Here is a 19,275-nt window from a genome sequence, read left to right as displayed (position 1 = left end):
CCCCCCCCCTCCCCTCCCCTCCCCTCCCCTCATCTCCTCTCCTCTCTTTCCTTTCTGAGTTTCACTCTGTCACCAGGCTGGAGTACAGTGACGCGATCTCAGCTCACTGCAACCTCCGCCTCCCGGGTTCAAGTGATTCTCCTGCCTCAGCCTCCCGAGTAGCTGGGACGACAGGTGCATGCCACCACACCCGGCTAATTTTTTGTATTTTTAGTAGTGATCGGCTTTCGCCATGTTGGCCAGGATGGTCTCGATCTTCTGACTTCGTGATCTGCCCGCCTTGGCCTCTCAAAGTGCTGGGATTACAGGTGTGAGCTACCGTGCCCGGTCTCTAGCCTTTCTAACGGTGTGCTACGGACAGTTAATGGTGTAACTTTAAAACTTGGGAGGAGGGGAGTTCTGTAGTCAGAAGTTTGAGAAATGCCTGACTAATCCAAATTAAACAGGTTTCTCTGTTGTAGGCTGCCTCAGAGCCTTTAGTGCTGAGGTGCAGTGATTGCTTACAGGGTGTTATAGCATGTAATGTACCTTGGGAAAAGCTATGTTGATGAGGGAGATTGATTATTCCTTACAGGCCAGAGCTAGGTCTGTTCATCCCAGAGTCCCCTCATTTTAGAATAAGACTCAGGAAATATGAGGCATTGAGGTGGTGTGTGAAGGGATGACTGAAAGAATGGCTAAAAGGCAGTTCAGAGGGAAAGGCAGAGGGTAAGTCCCAGAAATACCTGCATTCTAGTCAGTGGTAAAACCCAGGTGTACTTCTGCTTTACGGGGCAAGACAGGGGTCTCTCCCTATTGACATGCCGAGTTAGAGGTGATAGGGACATATTGGTAGGAAGTTCCTCTGGGCAGTAGGAGAGGCATGGAATGGAAACTCAGGTGAGAAGCTGGCTAGAAGGGGATTTGGGAATAGCTTATACAGACTGATCTTCACAGCCAAGGATGTGGTTGATTCTTGACTAGAGTCAGCACCAGTTGTTCAACCCCAGCTACACGTTGGAATTCATCTGGGAAACTTCAAGAGAGAGATTCATGCTCTGGTCCCAACTAGAAATTCTAACTTAATTAGTCTAGGCCAGTGGTTCCCAAACTTGTGTGCCCATTGGAATCACCTAAGGGCTCTTTTAAATATTATAAAGTCCAAGACTCCCCCAGACTAATTAATCTCATTCACTATGAGTAGGACACAGGCATCAGTATTTTTTAATTTTTTACTTTGTTTTTTAGAGACAGGGTCTTGCTCTGTTCCCCAGGCAGGAGTGCAGGGGTGCACAATCATAGCTCACCGCAGCCTTGAACTCCTGGACTCAAGCAGTCCTCCTGCCTCAGCCTCCCAAGTAGCAGGGACTACCGGTGCTCACCATCATGCCTGGCTAATTAAAAAGAATTTTTTTTTTTTTGTAGAGACAGGGGTCTTGCTATGTTGTCCAGACTGATCTCAAATTCCTGGGCTCAAGCAATCCTCCTGCCTCGGCCTCCCAAAGTGCTGAGATGACAGGTATGAGCCACCATTCCTGGCCAGGCATCAGTATTTTTTTTAAGCTCCCAGGTGAATCCAATGTGCAGACAACTTTGGGTACTGCTGATATAGGCATTTTTTTTTTAAAAACGCCCCTGATTTTAATGTGCAGGCAGGATTGAGACTAACTACTCTAATCTAATGGTTCTGAAACTTGAGCGTGCATCAAAATCACCTGGAGGCCTTGTTGAAACCCAAGTTTCAAGTATGGGCTGCATTCCCAGAGTTTCTGATTCAGTAGGTCTCGGGGAGGGGAGCTGTGAATTTGCATTTCTAGCTATTCCTTAAAAGTTGCTGATGCACCTGGTCTGGGGACCACACTGGGGTTCCCTTGATCTCAGTGGGAAGAATGGAATCAGGAGTGGCAGAGGCTGGATGCTTATTAAACAGAGACGGGGTGAGCACAATTATTTCAAGAAGCCACAGGGCTAGAGTGGTAACCAGAGTGTTTTGACTGGCAGGAATCTGTGGGTATAATCGTGGGGGTCCCTGGAATTAAAAGGGATGGGGGCCAGGCGCTGTGGCTCATGCCTCTAATCCCGGCACTTTGGGAGGCCGAGATGGGCATATCACCTGAGGTCAGGAGTTTGAGACCAGCCTGGCCAAAATGGCGAAACCCCATCTCTACTAAAAATACAAAAATTAGCCAGGTGTGGTAGTGGGTGCTGTAATCCCAGCTACTTGGGAAGCTGAGGCAGGATAATTGTTCGAACCAGGCAGAGGTTGCAGTGAGCCAAGAGCGCACCACTGCACTCCAGCCTGGTGACAGAGTGAGACTCTGTCTCAAAAAGAAAGAAAAAACGGATGGGGTGCTTACTGAAGTGCTGCTTGGCATATACAGAGAGGTCACGGGAGGTCTTCAAGAACCATCTCAAGGACAGGAACCTGGGAAGGTTATTGTAGGGCTAGGAAAGGGACGCATGTGGTCAGGCATTAGTACAGGCTGTGGGGAAGAAGCTTCAGCCCAGAGATAGGGCAGGGTGTGGAGGGGTAGGTGGTGACCTGTTTCATGTGGTTGAAGGACAGAACCTGGATGAGGAATTGGCATGTCATGAGGTTTATCCCAAGTCTTTCACAGCCAGTGTTGATGATACAGAAGCTAAATAAAAGTGATAGCACCTTTCTATTACTCATTTTTCTGGAATGATTATTGGGCACCTCCTGTATTTCAGGCACTGTGCTAGTGCTGGGGATGCAATAGGGATAGGACCCAGTCCTTGCCCCATGGTGCTCTCACCTAGATGACCAAGACAAAAACAAGCAAATAAAAAATAATGACAAACCCCTAGGACTAGTGAGGATACAAGGTCAACACATACAAATCAACTGCATTTCTCTATACTCACAATGAACATGTTGAAACTAAAATAAAAAACACTACCATTTACTGGCCAGCCACAGTGGCTCATGCCTGTAATCCCAGCATTTTGGGAGGCTGAGGCAAGTGGATCACCTGATGTCAGGAGTTTAATACCAGCCTGGCCAACATGGTGAAACCTTGTCTCTACTAAAAATACAAAAATTAGCTGGGCGTGGTGGTGGGTGGCTGTAATCCCAGCTACTCGGGAGGCTGAGACAGGAGAATCACTTGAATCTGGGAGGCGAAAGTTGCAGTGAGCGGATATTGCGCCACTGCACTTCAGCCTGGGTGACAGAGTGAAACTGTCTCAAAAACAAACAAACAAACAAACAAACAAATACACAATACCATTTATAGTTGCTTCGGAGAAAATGAAATACTTGGTATAAGTCTAACAAAGCATGTGTAGAATCTGCCTGCTGAAAAATTTTAAATTGCTGATGAAAGAGATCAAAGACGCCTCAGATAAATGGATGACATGTACTTTGTTCATGGATTGGGAAACTGAACATAATGAAGATTTCAATTGTCTCCAAGTTGATCTGTAATTTAATGCAATTTCTATTAAAATCCCAGCAAGGGTTTTTTTTGTTTTGTTTTGTTTTGTTTTATAGACATAGGCAAGCTTATTCTAATAATTACGGAAAGACCAATTTTACTTAGATTAGCTAAAACAATTTGGAAAAAGGACAGTTGGAGGACAGTCTACCCAGGGTTAAGACTTGCTATATAGCTACACAATTAAGCCTAGTGTGGTATTGGCCAAGGGACAGATGGACACAGATCAATGGAACAGAGTAGAGAACCCAGAAATAGACCTCCACAAGTATATACAACTAATGTTTTTTTTTTTTTTTTTTTGAGACAGAGTCTTGCTCTGTCACCCAGGATGGAGGGTACTGGTGCTATTACAGCTCACTGCAGCCTTGACCTCCCTGGGCTCAGGCAATCCTTCCACCCCAAGCCTCCCAAGTAGCTGGGACTACAGGTATGGGACACCATGCCTGGTTATTTGTATTTGTAATTTTTTTTTTTTTAGACGGAGTTTCTCTCTCTTTTTTTTTTTTTTTTTTTTTGAGATGGAGTTTCACTCTTGTTGCCCGACCTGGAGTGCAATGGCATGATCTTGGCTCACCGCAACCTCCGTCCCCTGGGTTCAAGCGATTCTCCTACAGGCACACACCACCAGGCCTAGCTAATTTTTTTTGTATTTTTAGTAGAGACGGGGTTTCTCCATGTAGGTTAGGCTGGTCTTGAACTCCTGACCTCAGGTGATCAGCCCACCTTGGCCTCCCAAAGTGCTGGGATTACAAGCATGAGTCAACGTGCCCGGCTGGAGTTTCTCTCTTTTTGCCCAGGCTGGAGTGCAATGGCATGATCTCAGCTCACTGCAACCCCCACCTCCCGGGTTTGATTCATCTGCCTCGACCTCTCGAGTAGCTAGGATTACAGGTGCATGCCACCACGCCCAGCTAATTCTGTATTTTAGTAGAGATGGCGTTTCACCTTGTTAGCCAGGCTGGTCTCGAACTCTTGACCTCAGGTAATCTGCCCACCTTGGCCTCCCAAAGTGCTGGGATTACAGGTGTGAGCCACCGTGCCCAGCCTATTTGTATTTTTTTGTAGAGACAGGGTTTCACTATGTTGCCCAGGCTGGCCTCGAACTCCTGGGCTCAAGCAATCCTCTCACCTCAGCCTCCCAAAATGCTGGGATTACACACAATTGATTTTTGACAAAGGTACAAAAACAACTTGATGGAGGAAAGACAGCCTTTGAACAAAGGGTGCTGGGGCTATTGGACATCGTAGGTTAAAAATATACAATAATAAACCTAAACCTTATACCTTATATAAAAATTGACTGAAAATGGATCATGGATTTAAATGTAAAACCAAATTGTGTAATTTTTTTTTTTTTTTGAGGCGGAGTCTCGCTCTGTCGCCGGGGCTGGAGTGCAGTGGCCGGATCTCAGCTCACTGCAAGCTCCGCCTCCCGGGTTTACCCATTCTCCTGCCTCAGCCTCCCGAGTAGCTGAGACTACAGGTGCCTGCCATCTCGCCCGGCTAGTTTTTTGTATTTTTTAGTAGAGACGGGGTTTCACCGTGTTAGCCAGGATGGTCTCGATCTCCTGACCTCGTGATCCGCCCGTCTCGGCCTCCCAAAGTGCTGGGATTACAGGCTTGAGCCACCGCGCCCGGCTTGTGTAATTTTTTAGAACAAAACAGGAGAAAGTCTAGGCAAAGTGTTCTTAGATTTGACACCAAAAGTATGATCCATGAAAAAATTTTTGATTAATTGGGCCTAATCAAAATTAAAAACTTTTGCTGCACAAAACAGAATGAAAAGAGAAGTACCGAATGGGAATAATAGTTGCAAGCCATGTATTCAACAAAGGACTTATATCTAGAATGGAGAAAGAATTCCAAAAACCCAACAGTAAAAAATCAAGCAATTCAATTAGAAAATGGGCAAGGACCGCCTCACGCCTGTAATCCCAGCACTTTGAGAGGCTGAGGTGGTCGGATTGCTTGAGCCCAGGGGTTCAAAACTGGCCTGGGAAACGTGGCAAAAACCGTCTCTACCAAAAAAATACAAAAGTTGGCTGGGTGTGGTGGCACATGCCTGTAGTCCCAGCTACTTGGGGGAGCTGTTGTGGGAGGATCACCTCAGCCTGGGAGGTCAAGGTTGCAGTGAGCTGTGATCATGGCACTGAATTCTAGCCTGGGTGACACAGTGAGACGTGAGACCCTATCTCAAAAGAAAAAAAAAAAAAAGCCAGGTACAGTGGCTTATGCCTGTAATCCCAGCACTTTGCGGGGCCAAGGCGGGTTGATCACCTGAGTTTGGGAGTTCGAGACCAGCCTGACAAATATGAAGAAACCTCATCTCTACTAAAAATACAAAATTAGCTGGACATGGTGGCGTATGCCTGTAATCCCAGCTACTCGGGAGGCTGAGGCAAGAGAATTGCTTGAACCCGAGAGGTGGAGGTTGCAGTGAGCCGAGATGGTGCCATTGCACTCCATCCTAGGCAACATTCCATCTCAAAAAAAAAAAAAAAAAAATTTCAACACTATTAACTATTAGGGAAATGCAAATTAAAAACACAATGAGCTATTATTACATACCTATCAGAAAGACTAAAATAAAAAAATAATGATAATACCAAATGATGAGGATGTGGAAACACTGGACTACTCATATATACATTGCTACTGGAAATGTAAAATGGCATAGTCACGCTGGAAAATAGTTTGGTAGTTTCTTATAAAATTAATAATGCCTTTACCATACCACCCAGCAATTGCATTCTTGGGCATTTATCCCAATGATGTGAAAACTTGGGTTTATACAAAAGCCTGTAAAAAATGCTTCATAGCAGTTTTATTCATAATAGCCCCAAAGTGGAAACAACCAAATGGCCTTCAATGGATGAATGGTCAAATAAAGTGTGGTACATCCATACCATGGAATACTTTTTAGCAATAAAAACGAATGAACTATCCATATATGCAACAACTGGGATGGATCTCAAGGGAATGATGCTGAGTGACAAAAGCCAATTGCAGGGCTGGGCACGGTGGCTCGTGTCTGTAATCCCAGCACTTTGGGAGGTTATATTGTGCAGGTCACTTGAGGTCAGGAGTTCAAGACCAGTCTGCCTAACATGGCGAAACCCCGTCTCTACTAAAAAATACAAAAATTAGCCAGGTGTAGTGGTGGGCACCTGTAATCCCAGGTACTCGGGAGGCTGAGACAGGAGAATTGCTTGAACCTGGGAGGTGGAGGTTGCAGTGAGCTGAGATCACACCATTGCACTCCAGCTTGGGCGACAGAGTAAAACTCCGAGACTCCGTCTCAGAAAAAAAAAAGAAAAAAAAAGCCAATCACAAAGGTTACATAGTGTATAATTCTATGTACATAACTTTGTTCTTGAAATAACATAATAGAGATTAGTGGTTGCCCAGGGTTTGGGATTAGGGGTGAATGGGAGGAATGTAGCTATAAAAGAGTAGCAGGAGGAAGACTTATAGTGATGGAAATGTTCTGTCTGTATCTTGATTATAGTGGTTGTGTAAATCTACATATGTGATAAAATGGCATAGAACTAGACACATCAACACACGTGCTTGAATGCTAGGAACACTGGTGAAATCTGAATGAGCTCTGTGGATAGTACCAACATCAGTTTGCTACTTGTGATATACTATAGTACTTTTTTTTTTTTTTTTTTTTTTAGGAGAAAAGGGTCTTGCTATGTTGCCTGGTCTAGACTTGAACTCCTGGACTCAAGTGATCCTCTCACCTTAGCTTCCCAAGTAACTGGGACTATAGTCCCCTGACTAGTACAATACATTTTGTAGTACAATTGTTATTATTAAGGGAAACCAGGTGAAGGGTTCATAGACTTTTTGCAACTTCCTGGGAATCTATAATTATCTCAAAGTTGGTTTTTTTGTTGTTTTGTTTTGTTTTTTGAGACGGAGTCTTGCTCTGTCAACAGGCTGGAGTGCAGTGGCGCGATCTTGGCTCACTGCAACCTCCACCTCCTGGGTTCAAGAGATTCTCCTGCCTCTGCCTCCCGAGTAGCTAGGACTACAGGTGCGTGCCACCATCAGAGTTTTTTTAAAAACAAAACAAAACAAAAATACAAATTTTGGGAAATGCTATCGAGGAAACCCACAAACAGCTGGGCCTGGTGGCTCACGCCTGTAATTGCAGCACTCTGGGAGGCCAAGGTGGGTGGATCACTTGAGGTCAGGAGTTTGAGACCAGCCTGGCCAACATGGTGAAACCCCATCTCTAATTAAAAAAATTAGTCAGGGATAGTGGTGGGCGTCTGTAATCCCAGCTACTTGGGAGGCTGAGGCAGGAGAATCACTTGAGCCTGGGAGGTGGGGGTTGCAGTGAGTAGAGATCATGCCACTGCTCTCCAGCACTCCAGCCTGGACAACAGAGAGAGACTCCATCTCAAAAAAAAGAAAAAAAAGAAAACCCACAGGGCCTGAGATGAAAAAATGAAAGGAGGACCTTCTGATGGGGTGGCAGAGGCCTCTCTGGAAAGCTGATCTTTAAGAATGGAGGGATGAAGAGAGACCAGAGAAGGAACATTTGGGCATTCCCTCCTTCCCAGAAGAAAACATCAGGAGAAGCCTCCTGGCCAGTGATATTCAAAGACAGAACCAGTGCTTGAAAGGAATGTCTTACCTTTCTTCTTGGTACCTTTTCCCGTCTCTTCCTACTAACCTCTTGTGTTGATTTTCTTCTTTTTTGCCATCAGCCTGGACAAACTGCTTGATGCTGGTCTTTATACTGGAGAAGTGACTGAAATTGTAGGAGGCCCAGGTAGCGGCAAAACTCAGGTACACGTGAGGCCAGCAGTCAGGAGGATTTGAGGGTGAGGGTGGTAGATGCGTAGCCCAGGATCCCTGGGGGAGCTTCAGCGTACTGGTGAGTTCAGAGCCCAACAGAGAGAAGGTGGGTGATGAGGAATGGGGCCTGGACTCAGCCCATTTGTGTTGCTAGAATCTGGGCAAGGTTTGGTGGGGAGCTCCCATTCTGGACCCTCTCTGAAGTGTCAAGTTCATCCAATGCCCCCACCCCCAGGTATGTCTTTGTGTGGCAGCAAATGTGGCCCATGGCCTGCAGCAAAACATCCTATACGTAGATTCTAACGGAGGGCTGACAGCTTCCCGCCTCCTCCAGCTGCTTCAGACTAAAACCCAGGATGAGGAGGAACAGGTAAGGGGCAGGATGCTGGGTTCCATTGAGATTCTGACACAAGAAAACCCCATTACCCCTTAACATTGTAAGAATTTGGGTTGAATAATCATTCCTTGCCTTCAAACTTGCTGTTCTGTTAATACATCCCGTGTTCCTTAAGCCACCCCTGTTGATACCATCATGCCATTTGGGATGCTACTCACACCGATTCTTCCAGGAAACCCTCCCAGCTCTGTGCATGCCCTAAACGAGGGCTGGCAAACACCGAGCTTTGTGTTTCCAGTCCATTTCTTGTCCATGAGAAGCATCACTAATCAGTCATATCCCTCTTTCCTCCTGAGCTCTGAGTACTTTACAGCTCAGCACCCAGGCAGCCACCACTATAACTGGCCCATTAGACAAAGCTCATTTTCCACCCTGGACCTGAATCCTTGCATCCAGGTGCCTCTTCCTTCTCAGCCTTACCTTGACCCCCTACTCCCTCTTATCCAAAGCCCTTGCTTCTCTTTTCTACCCCTTCAGGCAGAAGCTCTCCAGAGGATCCAGGTGGTGCATGCGTTTGACATCTTCCAGATGCTGGATGTGCTGCAGGAGCTCCGAGGCACTGTGGCCCAGCAGGTAAGCCTGCTGTTCTGCCCCTTCTTGCTTAACTCAGCTTGCCAGGTGCTATCTCTGTGGGCAGGTGTCCTACTACAGACTGTTTGGAAATGCAGATGTGCAATTTGGTGACTCCAACTATGCTTGCTACTCCCAGGATGGAATCCCAAGTGCCTAAATCACATACCTCATTGTTTACATGTTCATCTTTCCTGCTGAACAGTAAAGCCCCTTGAATGGAAGGATCATGTCATATTTATCTCTGCATTCCCCACTAGGTGAGTGAGGAATACTTTTAGCTGCCAAGTAATAGAGGTTGTCTGACAGAGACTTGAACCTTGAGGACATTTAATTATGTCACATGAGTTGGAGGTTGGCAGGTCCATGCTATCAGGGCAACAGTTGGTGTGTCTGATTTTCTTGTTCTTCCCCTCATGGTTGCAAAGAAGCTGCTGAAGCTCCAAGTATCTTGTCTTCACACATCCACATCCGTATTTAAGGCAGTAAAAGATAGATGGTTCTTTTCTGTACCTCCTCCCTTTTATCAGGGATGAAGAGTCTTTCTCCAGAGCCCACTAATACGTCCCTCTTCCCCTTACATCTAGTTGGCCAAAATGGAGTTATGTGTGTATCTTGGACTAAGGCCTGGGCCCACCATCCCTGAAGTCAGATTTCTGCCCAGTGCCTGAACACATTCAGAGTCGTGTTAATGGGGAAGATTTAGAATGGCATTTGGGTTGGTACTTTGCTATTCATGTTGGGTGCTTAGACAAGATTTGGTGCACTGATTTGTAAATGACTAGATGTGGAGGATACCTTAAAGATAGAATAGTTCATCTCAAACTTTTCCTCTCACCCCAAAGCATGACATGTTCGCACAGGCATCCCCGCAACTATATATAAAGTCAATGATTTTTACAAACTTTAGAACATATAATAGTTGAACAAGCTGGAAGTGGTGGCCCACACCTGTAATCCTAATGACTTGAGAGGCTGAGATGGGAGGATTGCTTGAGCCCAGGAGTTGGAGGTTGCAGTGAGCTATGATCATGCCACTGTACCTTAGCCTGGGCAGCAGAGCTAGACCTCGTCTTTAAAAAAAAAAAATATTGAACAGATACTTTTCTCAGAAGTCATAGCTGGTTATGACCCACCAGTTTGTTGAGACGTGATGCTGAGTAGTGCTGATCTCACTTTTAGAGACGAGAAGAGTGAAGGCCAGAGAAATGAAGTGAGTTGACCAAAATTGACCACATATTTAGAACAAGAACTAACCGTATAGTCCAAATCTCTCAATTCCAGATCAGAAGACTGTATTTTTTTACTGTAGGACCATTAGATGGTATATCTTCTATTACTGCATGATAAGTAACCAAAACCTTAGTGGCTTAAGACATGTGTTTTTTATCTCACAGTTTCTAGGGGTTAAGAATCTGAGGCTGGGAGCGGTGGCTCATGCCTGTAATCCCAATGTTTTGGAAGGCCAAGGCAGGAGGATCGCTTGAGCCCAGGAGTTCAAGACCAGCCTGGGCAACATAACAAGACCCTGAAAAAAAAAGGAAGGAAGGAAGGGAGGGAGGGAAAGAAAGGAAAGAAAAGAAAGGAAAGAAAGAACTAAAGAAAGAAAGGAAAGAAAGAGAGAGAGAGAAAGACAGGAAGAAAAGAAAAGAAAAAAGAGCCAGAATCAGGATATAAGAAGTAAGGGAGAAGAGAAAAGAAGCATCAAAAACAGTTTAAGTCCAGGGAAACCAGGAGGATGCTCCTTCTTGTGTAAAGACAGAAAATTATGGTTAGAAACATGGCACCAGGCCAGGCATGGTGGCTCATGCCTGTAATCCCGGCATTTTGGGAGGCCAAGGTGGCCAGATCACTTGAAGCCAGGATTTCGAGACCAGCCTGGCCAACATGGTAAAACCCCATCTCTGCTAAAATTACAAAAATTAGCCGGGTGTGGTGGTGCACACCTGTAATCCCAGCTACTCAGGAGGCTGAGGCAGGAGAATCGCTTGAACTTGGGAGGCGGGGGTTGCAGTGAACTGAGATAGCACCCCTGCACTCCAGCCTGGGCGACAGAGCAAGACTGTCTCAAAAAAAAAAAAAAAAAATTAACTGAAAACTACACTAAAGTCATCAAATTTCAGAAAGCCCCGTGTAGAGTACTGAGACCTCTGGTCATGGATCTCTCAGCAGCCATCTCTCTCCTGTGTCCAGCCTCCCACCATGGTGGTAAGGCCCTTCTTTTCCGACCCCCTCCTTTTTTTTTTTTGAGACGGAGTCTCGCTCTGTCGCCCAGGCTGGAGTGCAGTGGCCGGATCTCAGCTCACTGCAAGCTCCGCCTCCCGGGTTTACACCATTCTCCTGCCTCAGCCTCCCGAGTAGCTGGGACTACAGGCACCCACCACCTCGCCCAGCTAGTTTTTTTTATATTTTTAGTAGAGACGGGGTTTCACCGTGTTAGCCAGGATGGTCTCAATCTCTTGACCTCGTGATCCACCCGTTTCGGCCTCCCAAAGTGCTGGGATTACAGGCTTGAGCCACCGCACCGGGCCCGACTCCCTCCTTTCTTTCCCCTGTCCTGCTAACTACTAACCTCAAATTCCTAACTTCCTTGGCTGAAGAGTTTAGCCTTCTCTTTACTTCACTGTCTCCTTCTAGATCATGCCTCCAGTCCTCATCTTCCATATCTAAAATGCCTCAAAGTAAATTCCCTAAGTCTTGCTCTGTCACCCAGGCTGGAGTGCAATGGCATGATCTCAGCTAACTGCAACCTCTGCCTCCTGGGTTCAAGCGACTCTCATGCCTCAGCCTCCTAAGTAGCTGGGATTACAGGTATGCACCATCACGCCCGGCTAATTTTTGTATGTTTAGTGGAGATGGGGTTTCACCATGTTGGCCAGGCTGGTCTCGAACTCCTGACCTCAAGTGATCCACTGCCTTGGCCTCCGAAAGTGCTGGGATTACAGGTGTGAACCACTCCTCCTGGCCACTTTAGTGTAGTTTTGATGTCCTTTCTTTCTGCCCAAGTCTTCATTGAAGTCTGTTATACATGCCAATGGAATGAGGGAGACATTGCTGCTGATGACATTCTGTGATGCCCGTGCAGCCTGCTGTATTTGGGATGAGGGGGACTATTTCTTACTAGTTTTAGATAGAAGAGCAAGCTTGTCCTGTAATGTGTCCTAGAGGCCGATAGGTTCATGAGTGCTTCCCCCACATTCCTTCAGGTAACTGGTTCTTCAGGAACTATGAAGGTGGTGGTGGTGGACTCGGTCACTGCGGTGGTCTCCCCACTTCTGGGAGGTCAGCAGAGGGAAGGTGAGTGATGTGGCAGAGCCTGGGGCCAGTGGAACGTGACCTTGCCTCCCAGTTCTGGAGTCTGGTCTCTGGCCAGCCCCGTTCCTGGTTCCCTGCTGCCCTCCCTCTCTGCTTCTCCTCCTCCTGCAGGCTTGGCCTTGATGATGCAGCTAGCCCGAGAGCTGAAGACCCTGGCCCGGGACCTTGGCATGGCAGTGGTGGTGAGGAAGCAGACTTGGCCAATGAACTTGATTTCTAGTTATTGCTAGCTCTTTATTTCCCTTAAATGTCAGCTTCTGAACCCTAAAGTGGCCCTTTAGGAAAGGGACATATTCCAGCTTCCCTGGGTCAGCTACAGCTTTGCGCCATAAATAGCTAAGGGAATCAGGAATTGTCTTGTTGGTTTTTTTGTTGTTTTGTTTTGTTTTGTTTTTTTCCTACATTTTTTCTTTTTAGAAAGGTTTATTGAGGTATAATTTACATAGAGTACCTTTCTCCTTGTCTGAAGTTTGACTAATGGATATAGTTGTATCCAGTCTTGTGACCCCACCAAAAGGTCCCCCAGGCCCAGGCAACCACTGATCTGTTTTCCATCCCAATAGTTTGGCCTTTTCCAGAACTTCATATAAATGAATCTTTTTGCTATTGAAGTAACTTTTTCTGCTTATGAGGTAGTTTTTTTAAAGTCTGCATGCTTCTCATAGAAAGGATAAAAAATAAATAAAAGATTCAGATTTGTCATCAATCTCCACATCCACAGAAACCATATTAATATTTTTACGTATCTCCATACAATACTTTTTCTGCATATTTACTTATACTTTTAGTCAACTTTCTTTCTTTTTTTTTTTTTTTTTGAGATAGGGTTTTATTCTGTTGCCCAGGCTGGAGTGCGGGGGCACAATCACAGCTCGCTGCAGCCTCAGCCTCCCAAAGTGTTGTTATTACAGGTGTGAGCCCACTCTTAACCAGCTTTCTAACTAAACTAACTTCATGAAAAAAAAAAAAAAAAAGGCCAGGTGCAGTGGCTTATGCCTGTAATCCCAGCACTTTGAGAAGCCAAGGCTGGTGGATCACTTGAGCCCAGGAGTTCGAGACTAGCCTGGGCAACATGGAAAAACCCCACCTCTACAAAAAATAGAAAAACTAGGTGGCCTCGGTGGCAGGAAAATTGCTTGAGCCTGGGAGGTCGAGGCTGCAGTGAGCTGTGATAATGCCACTGCACTCCAGCCTGGGCAACAGAGCAAAACCTCATCTCAAAAACAAACCAAAACAACAACACAAAAAATACCATCTGAGTCCATTTCCTATGTTTTAAAATATATTTTTTACAAATGTAATTTTTAGCAGCTATATATTTTTTCCAACTTCTTTTATTGTGGTAAAATCCATATAACATAAAATTTACTACCTTAACTATTTTAAGGTATACAGTTCGGTGGTGTTAAATACATTCATGACGTTATACAACCATCACTACCATCCATCTCTATAACTCTTCACCTTGTAAAACTGAAACTCTGTACCCATTAAAAATAACTCATTTCCCCCTTCCCCAGCCCCTGACAACCACCAGTCTACTTTCTGTATCTATGCTTTTTAACTACTCTAGGAACCTCATACACATGGAATCATACGGTATTTACTTTTTGTGACTGGTGTATTTCACTTAGCATAATGTCCTGAAGGTTCATCCACTTGGTAGCATGTGTCAGAATTTTCTTCCTTTTAAAGGCTGAGTGGCCGGGCGTGGTGGCCCACGCTTGTAATCCTAGCACTTTGGGAGGCTGAGGCTGGTAGACTGCATGAGCTCAAGAGTTTGAGACCAGCCTGGACAACATGGCGACATGTGCCCCATTGCCTTCTGGTTTGGGTCAAACCTGAGGCATCGAGATTTGGTGGAAAGAGCAGGGCACAAGTCAGGAGGCCCAGGTTCTAGTTCCAGACCTGCCATTAGGCTTTGTAACTTTGGGGAAGTTATTTCTCTGTGCTAGGCCTCTGTTTTCCTCACTGTAAAATGAAGCAGTAGTAACGGATATACTAGCATTATGGATCTGTAAGTCTGTTTCTGCTGCAGGTGACCAACCACATAACTCGAGACAGGGACAGCGGGAGGCTAAAACCTGCCCTCGGACGCTCCTGGAGCTTTGTGCCCAGCACTCGGATTCTCCTGGACACCATCGAGGGAGCAGGAGCATCAGCTGGCCGGCGCATGGCGTGTCTGACCAAATCTCCCCGACAGGTGAGCCAACCCCAGGAAGATACCAGTAATCTTGGGCCCTGGAGGGTGGTGGTTTCCATACCCACAGATGTCTTTGAGAAGAACTCTTTAGAGGCTGAAACCTTGCAACTAAAGAAGCTACCCACTTGGGTTGCTTAACTCCACTTACTCCTTCCTATTTCTTCTTCCAGCCAACAGGTTTCCAGGAGATGGTAGACATTGGGACCTGGGGGAACTCAGAGCAGAGCGCCACATTACAGGGTGATCAGACATGACCCGTGCTGTTGTTTGGGAAACAGGGAAGCATTGGGGACTCCTCCCAACTTTTCTTCCCAGTGCCTGCTGTTTACTGCCACCTGGCACTGATGACTACAAAAGTTCTCAGGCTGGCCAGAAAAGACATCGTGGGTTCCTTGGCCTCACTCTCTGTAAGCATATAAACCACAGGCGAAAGAGGATGCTGCAGTGTGAGGACCCAGAAATTCATACTGGTGCCACGTTTCCTTCCCTTATTTCTAATGTGTATGTTTCCGGTGGAAACCAAGTTCACCCTGGCTGGGAGCATCTCGGAAGAGGCATGCTGGCGACTGGATGGATAACCCTGTGTATCCCCGTTGTGTTGGGTGCTCCCTCCTAGCACAGTGGCAAAGCCGGGAAAGCCTCTAACTTGCCTTTGCCACTGCTGCTTTTTTTTTTTTTGTCTCTGCCTTTCCATTTGTTAAATGGGGGCCCACTCTTCCTTAGCTCTGTCTCTGAGTTACTGAGTGGAAATAAGCTTATAAATGAAATGCTCTTCCTTATCTCTGTTTTGCTCTTAAAAATATAAAAAGGCAATTCCCCAAGCCCCAGAGCCACCTGATTTCCCCTTAGAAGGTTGTTTTTCAGTTTCCCCCCAGTGAGGCCCAAAGAACAGTTTATTCCTCCTTTCCTCTTGCTGATTTGGTTTCAGACCTGCATGCATCACCGTGACTAGGTGAGAACGTGTGGGCTCGCTGCAGTCTCAGGGATATAATTTAACAGAAAGGGAAGATATGACCTGCACCACTCCCTGGTGAATCCGGCCACTCGTTTAATATGCGTGGTGCCCTGTGGGGCCCCTCCATAGTACAGCGTAACCAGAGGTGCTGAACCATGGGGTTCAGAGGTGCCTTGCCCATAAATAGAGGAGAATTTGCACAGTAAATAGAGCCAGCTGGGAAAATTGATGCTGACGTAAATAATACATGGCAAATCTAGTCCTTTATGCAGAAATTCATTGCTGGTGGCTCCAAGATGCAATATAATTACACCTCTCTTCCTGCCAGCTGTACCACAGCTAGTACCGTAGTGTATGAAATAATCCCCCTGTCTTTTACCAGCACTGTGGCCATCCGTCTGAGAGCCATTACCATGGCTAGGCGGGGAGGAGGACACCAGGGAATGGAAAATAAAAGGAAAAGTAGAGAAATGATCAGGATTGTTTACTGGCCACATCTTTTAAAGGAAGGTCGTCTTTCTTGGTTAGAGAGCCTGTTGTGTAATTAATCAGTTATGTCTTGGCTGCAGGAAAGGAGGGTCAGAGTTACACTCAGAAAGTAATGACATTTAGAGGTGATGAATGCAGCAGGGATAGAACCACGGAGGATTGGGAAGGAGTGGCAAACTGGCACCAGGGTTGGATTGAGGACAGAGTTGGTAAGCCTAAGCCTGGGGGAACCCTCACACTTGCTTTCAAAGAAGAACCCAGGAGAAATTAATCTTCAGTATCTTTATACCATGGGTGATTGGCACATTCCTGCAACCACAGTAAGAAGCAATACATGAAGCTGGAAATTGCAAATTCCTGCCACTCGAGGTACTATTTGGGCATCTTAAGCTCATAGTAGACATCGCCAATTGGGCACAAGCACTCTTTTTTGTGGAATTCAGTGTTTTTGAAGTTTTTCTCAATACAGCACTTCAGGGAGTCACTACCAGTCAGTTGGAGTTGGTATTCAAGGTGGAGTCTGGTTGGCATCTCTGCCCTATTCCCTGTATGTAGTGAGTTCAGGTACTTAATACCTAACTGAGGACCCTAGGACTGCAGTTTGAGATCATCTGGGGCCAGGCACAGTGGCGCACACCTGCAAGGGTAGCACTTTGGGAGCCTGAGGCAGGAGGATCACTTGAGCCCAGGAGTTTAAGAGTTTAAGACCAGCCTGGGCAACATGATGAGACCTCGTTTCTACAAAAAAAAAATTGAAATTAGCTAGGCATGGTGCATCTGTGGTCCCTACTACTTGGGAGCCTGAGCCAGAAGAATCGCTTGAACCTGGGAGGCTGAGGCTACAATGAGCCCTGATTGCACCACTACACCCCAGCCTGGGTAACAGAACAAGACCCTGTCTCAAGAAAAAAAAAAAAAATCATCTGGCCCATCCTGTTACTTAACAGAGAAGGTACCTGAGGCTCAAAAAGGATGATTGACAGTCCTAGTGGCAGAATGGAGGTGTGATCTGGAACCCAGAACTTGATTCCTAGTCCAGAACCCTTTTTTTTTATCTCCACATTGGCCAGGCGTGGTGGCTCATGCCTGTAATCTCAGCACTTTCGGAGGCTGAGGTGGGTGGGTCACCTAAGGTCAGAAGTTCCAGACCAGCCTGATCAACATGGTGAAACCTCGTCTCTACTAAAAATACAAAAATTAGCCAGGCATCGTGGCACATGCCTGTAATGCCAGCTACTCAGGAGGCCGAGTGGGGAGGATCGCTTGAGCGCAGGAGGCAGAGGTTGCAATGACCCAAGATCGTGCCACTGCACTCCAGCCTGGGCAACAGAGACTCTGTTTCAAAACGAAAAAAAAAAAAAAACGAATCCCCACATTTTATTTATTTAATTTCCAGTCCTTACAGGTCTATTCCTGCTATGGCTGTAACTCCATCTGAAGGCACCATAGCTCTCACTCAAGGAGCTGCTGTGACCATGGGAAGGTGTTCCATTCACTGCTACTTCAGACCACCATGTGACATTCCTGCAGGCTGTGTCCCTCACAGCCACCTTTATCCTTTGGATCCTCCTAGACCAGGGTGTTGTCTTGCCTGCCTGCTGCCACTGTACTCTCTGTTCTGGCCACATCACACCGTGCAGTCCCCTGGTAGGACTTGGGCTGGGCTGGCTCTCCTGTCCAAGTGCCTTTTGCTCCTTTTGCTTATGTGTCTGTCTCTGCCCAGCTCCCAGTGTCTGGTGCACACCCACCCTGACATCCTTTTCTATGCCTCAGCTGTGATCTAGATAGATGCTTACAGTAACTCCCCTGTATTATTTATTCACTTATACTTTCTGTTCACGTGTCTGCCTACAGGCTCCCACTTTTTGTCAGTTTTTCTCTTTACACATTATGGAAGCTCAGTAATTATTAAATAGATGAATGATGTTTTAAAAGTATATTTTTAAAAAAGCAAAGGACTGGCTCTGTCTCAGGGGTTCCTTCCATAAAGTGTCAGCTTTCAGTTTCCCCTGCGGGAGTGGTTTGAGACCTGAGGGTACTCTCTAGTTCTTAGGGAAAAAAAAAATACATATATACACATATATACATATATATACACACATATATATACACACATACATATATATATATACACACACACATTATTTATATATATGAGCCAGGTGCAGTGGCTCATGCCTGTAATCCCAGCACTTTGGGAGGCTGAGGCAGGCAAATCACTTGAGGCCAGGAGTTCAAGACCAGCCTGGCCAACATGGTGAAACCCTGTCTCTACTAAAAATACAAAAATTAGCTGGGTGTGGTGGCTCGCACCTGTAATCCCATCTACTTGGGAGACTGAGGCATGAGAATCGCTTGAACCTGGGAGATGGAGGTTTCAGTGAGCCGAGATTGTACCACTGCACTCCAGCCTGGGCAACAGAGTGAGACTCCATCTAAAATATATATATATATATATACACACACACACACACACATATATATTCACACACATATACATATATATATATATCTATAAATGAATGAGTGGGCTTTAATGCATTTTGAAGATGGCAAGGGAGGAATGCAGGAACGTTTTTCTCTTGATCTAATCATTGAGTCCCCAGAGTGTCTTCTTACACATTTTTTACAGGGAACTACTGTATGCCCTTTGTCTGACATCAGACAAAATTAATGTTGAGATCCTACTATGTGCTATCACTTGATGGCCTTAATTAAAAATCTGGCATTTGAATTCCCAAGGACTCAGGCAAAAGGTCCCTGTATCATTAAGGCTGCAAGTAACAAAACCTAGCTTAAAGAAGTGTAAATAATAGGAACACTTATTTATATATATTTGTTTTATGTTTCAAGACAGATTCTTGCTCTGTCACCCAGGCTGGAGTGCAGTGGCACAATCACGGCTCACTCTACCCTCTACCTCCCAGGCTTAAGTGATCCTTCCACCTCAGTCTCCCAAGTAGCTGGGACTACAGGTGTGCGCCACCACACCCATCTAAGTTTTGTATTTTTGTAGAGACGGAGTCTCTCTCCATTGTCTAGGCTGCTCCGTTGTCTTGAACTCCTGGGCCCAGGTGATCTAGCCACCTTGACC

At 45.9% G+C, this 19,275-nt stretch overlaps 1 protein-coding gene across 4 annotated transcripts in view; it reads left to right on the top strand.

The window, feature by feature from the left end:
- The window catches only part of RAD51D (RAD51 paralog D), a 22,277-nt gene extending 3,936 nt beyond the window's left edge, over nt 1-18,341 (top strand). The window contains exons 4-11 of one of the 4 annotated variants that reach the window (XM_023192873.1): nt 8,162-8,243; nt 8,488-8,622; nt 9,127-9,222; nt 12,426-12,516; nt 12,646-12,716; nt 14,573-14,737; nt 14,908-14,977; nt 17,578-18,341. In XM_023192873.1, the coding sequence (XP_023048641.1) occupies nt 8,162-8,243; nt 8,488-8,622; nt 9,127-9,222; nt 12,426-12,516; nt 12,646-12,716; nt 14,573-14,737; nt 14,908-14,977; nt 17,578-17,609 (742 nt within the window). In that variant the 3' untranslated portion in view covers nt 17,610-18,341. Of the gene's footprint in view, nt 1-8,161; nt 8,244-8,487; nt 8,623-9,126; nt 9,223-12,425; nt 12,517-12,645; nt 12,717-14,572; nt 14,738-14,907; nt 16,164-17,577 lie in introns of those variants that run through there. The other 3 variants (XM_023192876.1, XM_023192875.1, XM_023192877.1) reach the window with 3 other exon arrangements.
- Nucleotides 18,342-19,275: the final 934 nt, after the last annotated feature.

This window comes from Piliocolobus tephrosceles, chromosome 16 (genome assembly GCF_002776525.5).
Source record: "Piliocolobus tephrosceles isolate RC106 chromosome 16, ASM277652v3, whole genome shotgun sequence".
NCBI lineage: Eukaryota > Metazoa > Chordata > Mammalia > Primates > Cercopithecidae > Piliocolobus > Piliocolobus tephrosceles.
This window is presented reverse-complemented; position numbering and strand designations above follow the sequence as displayed.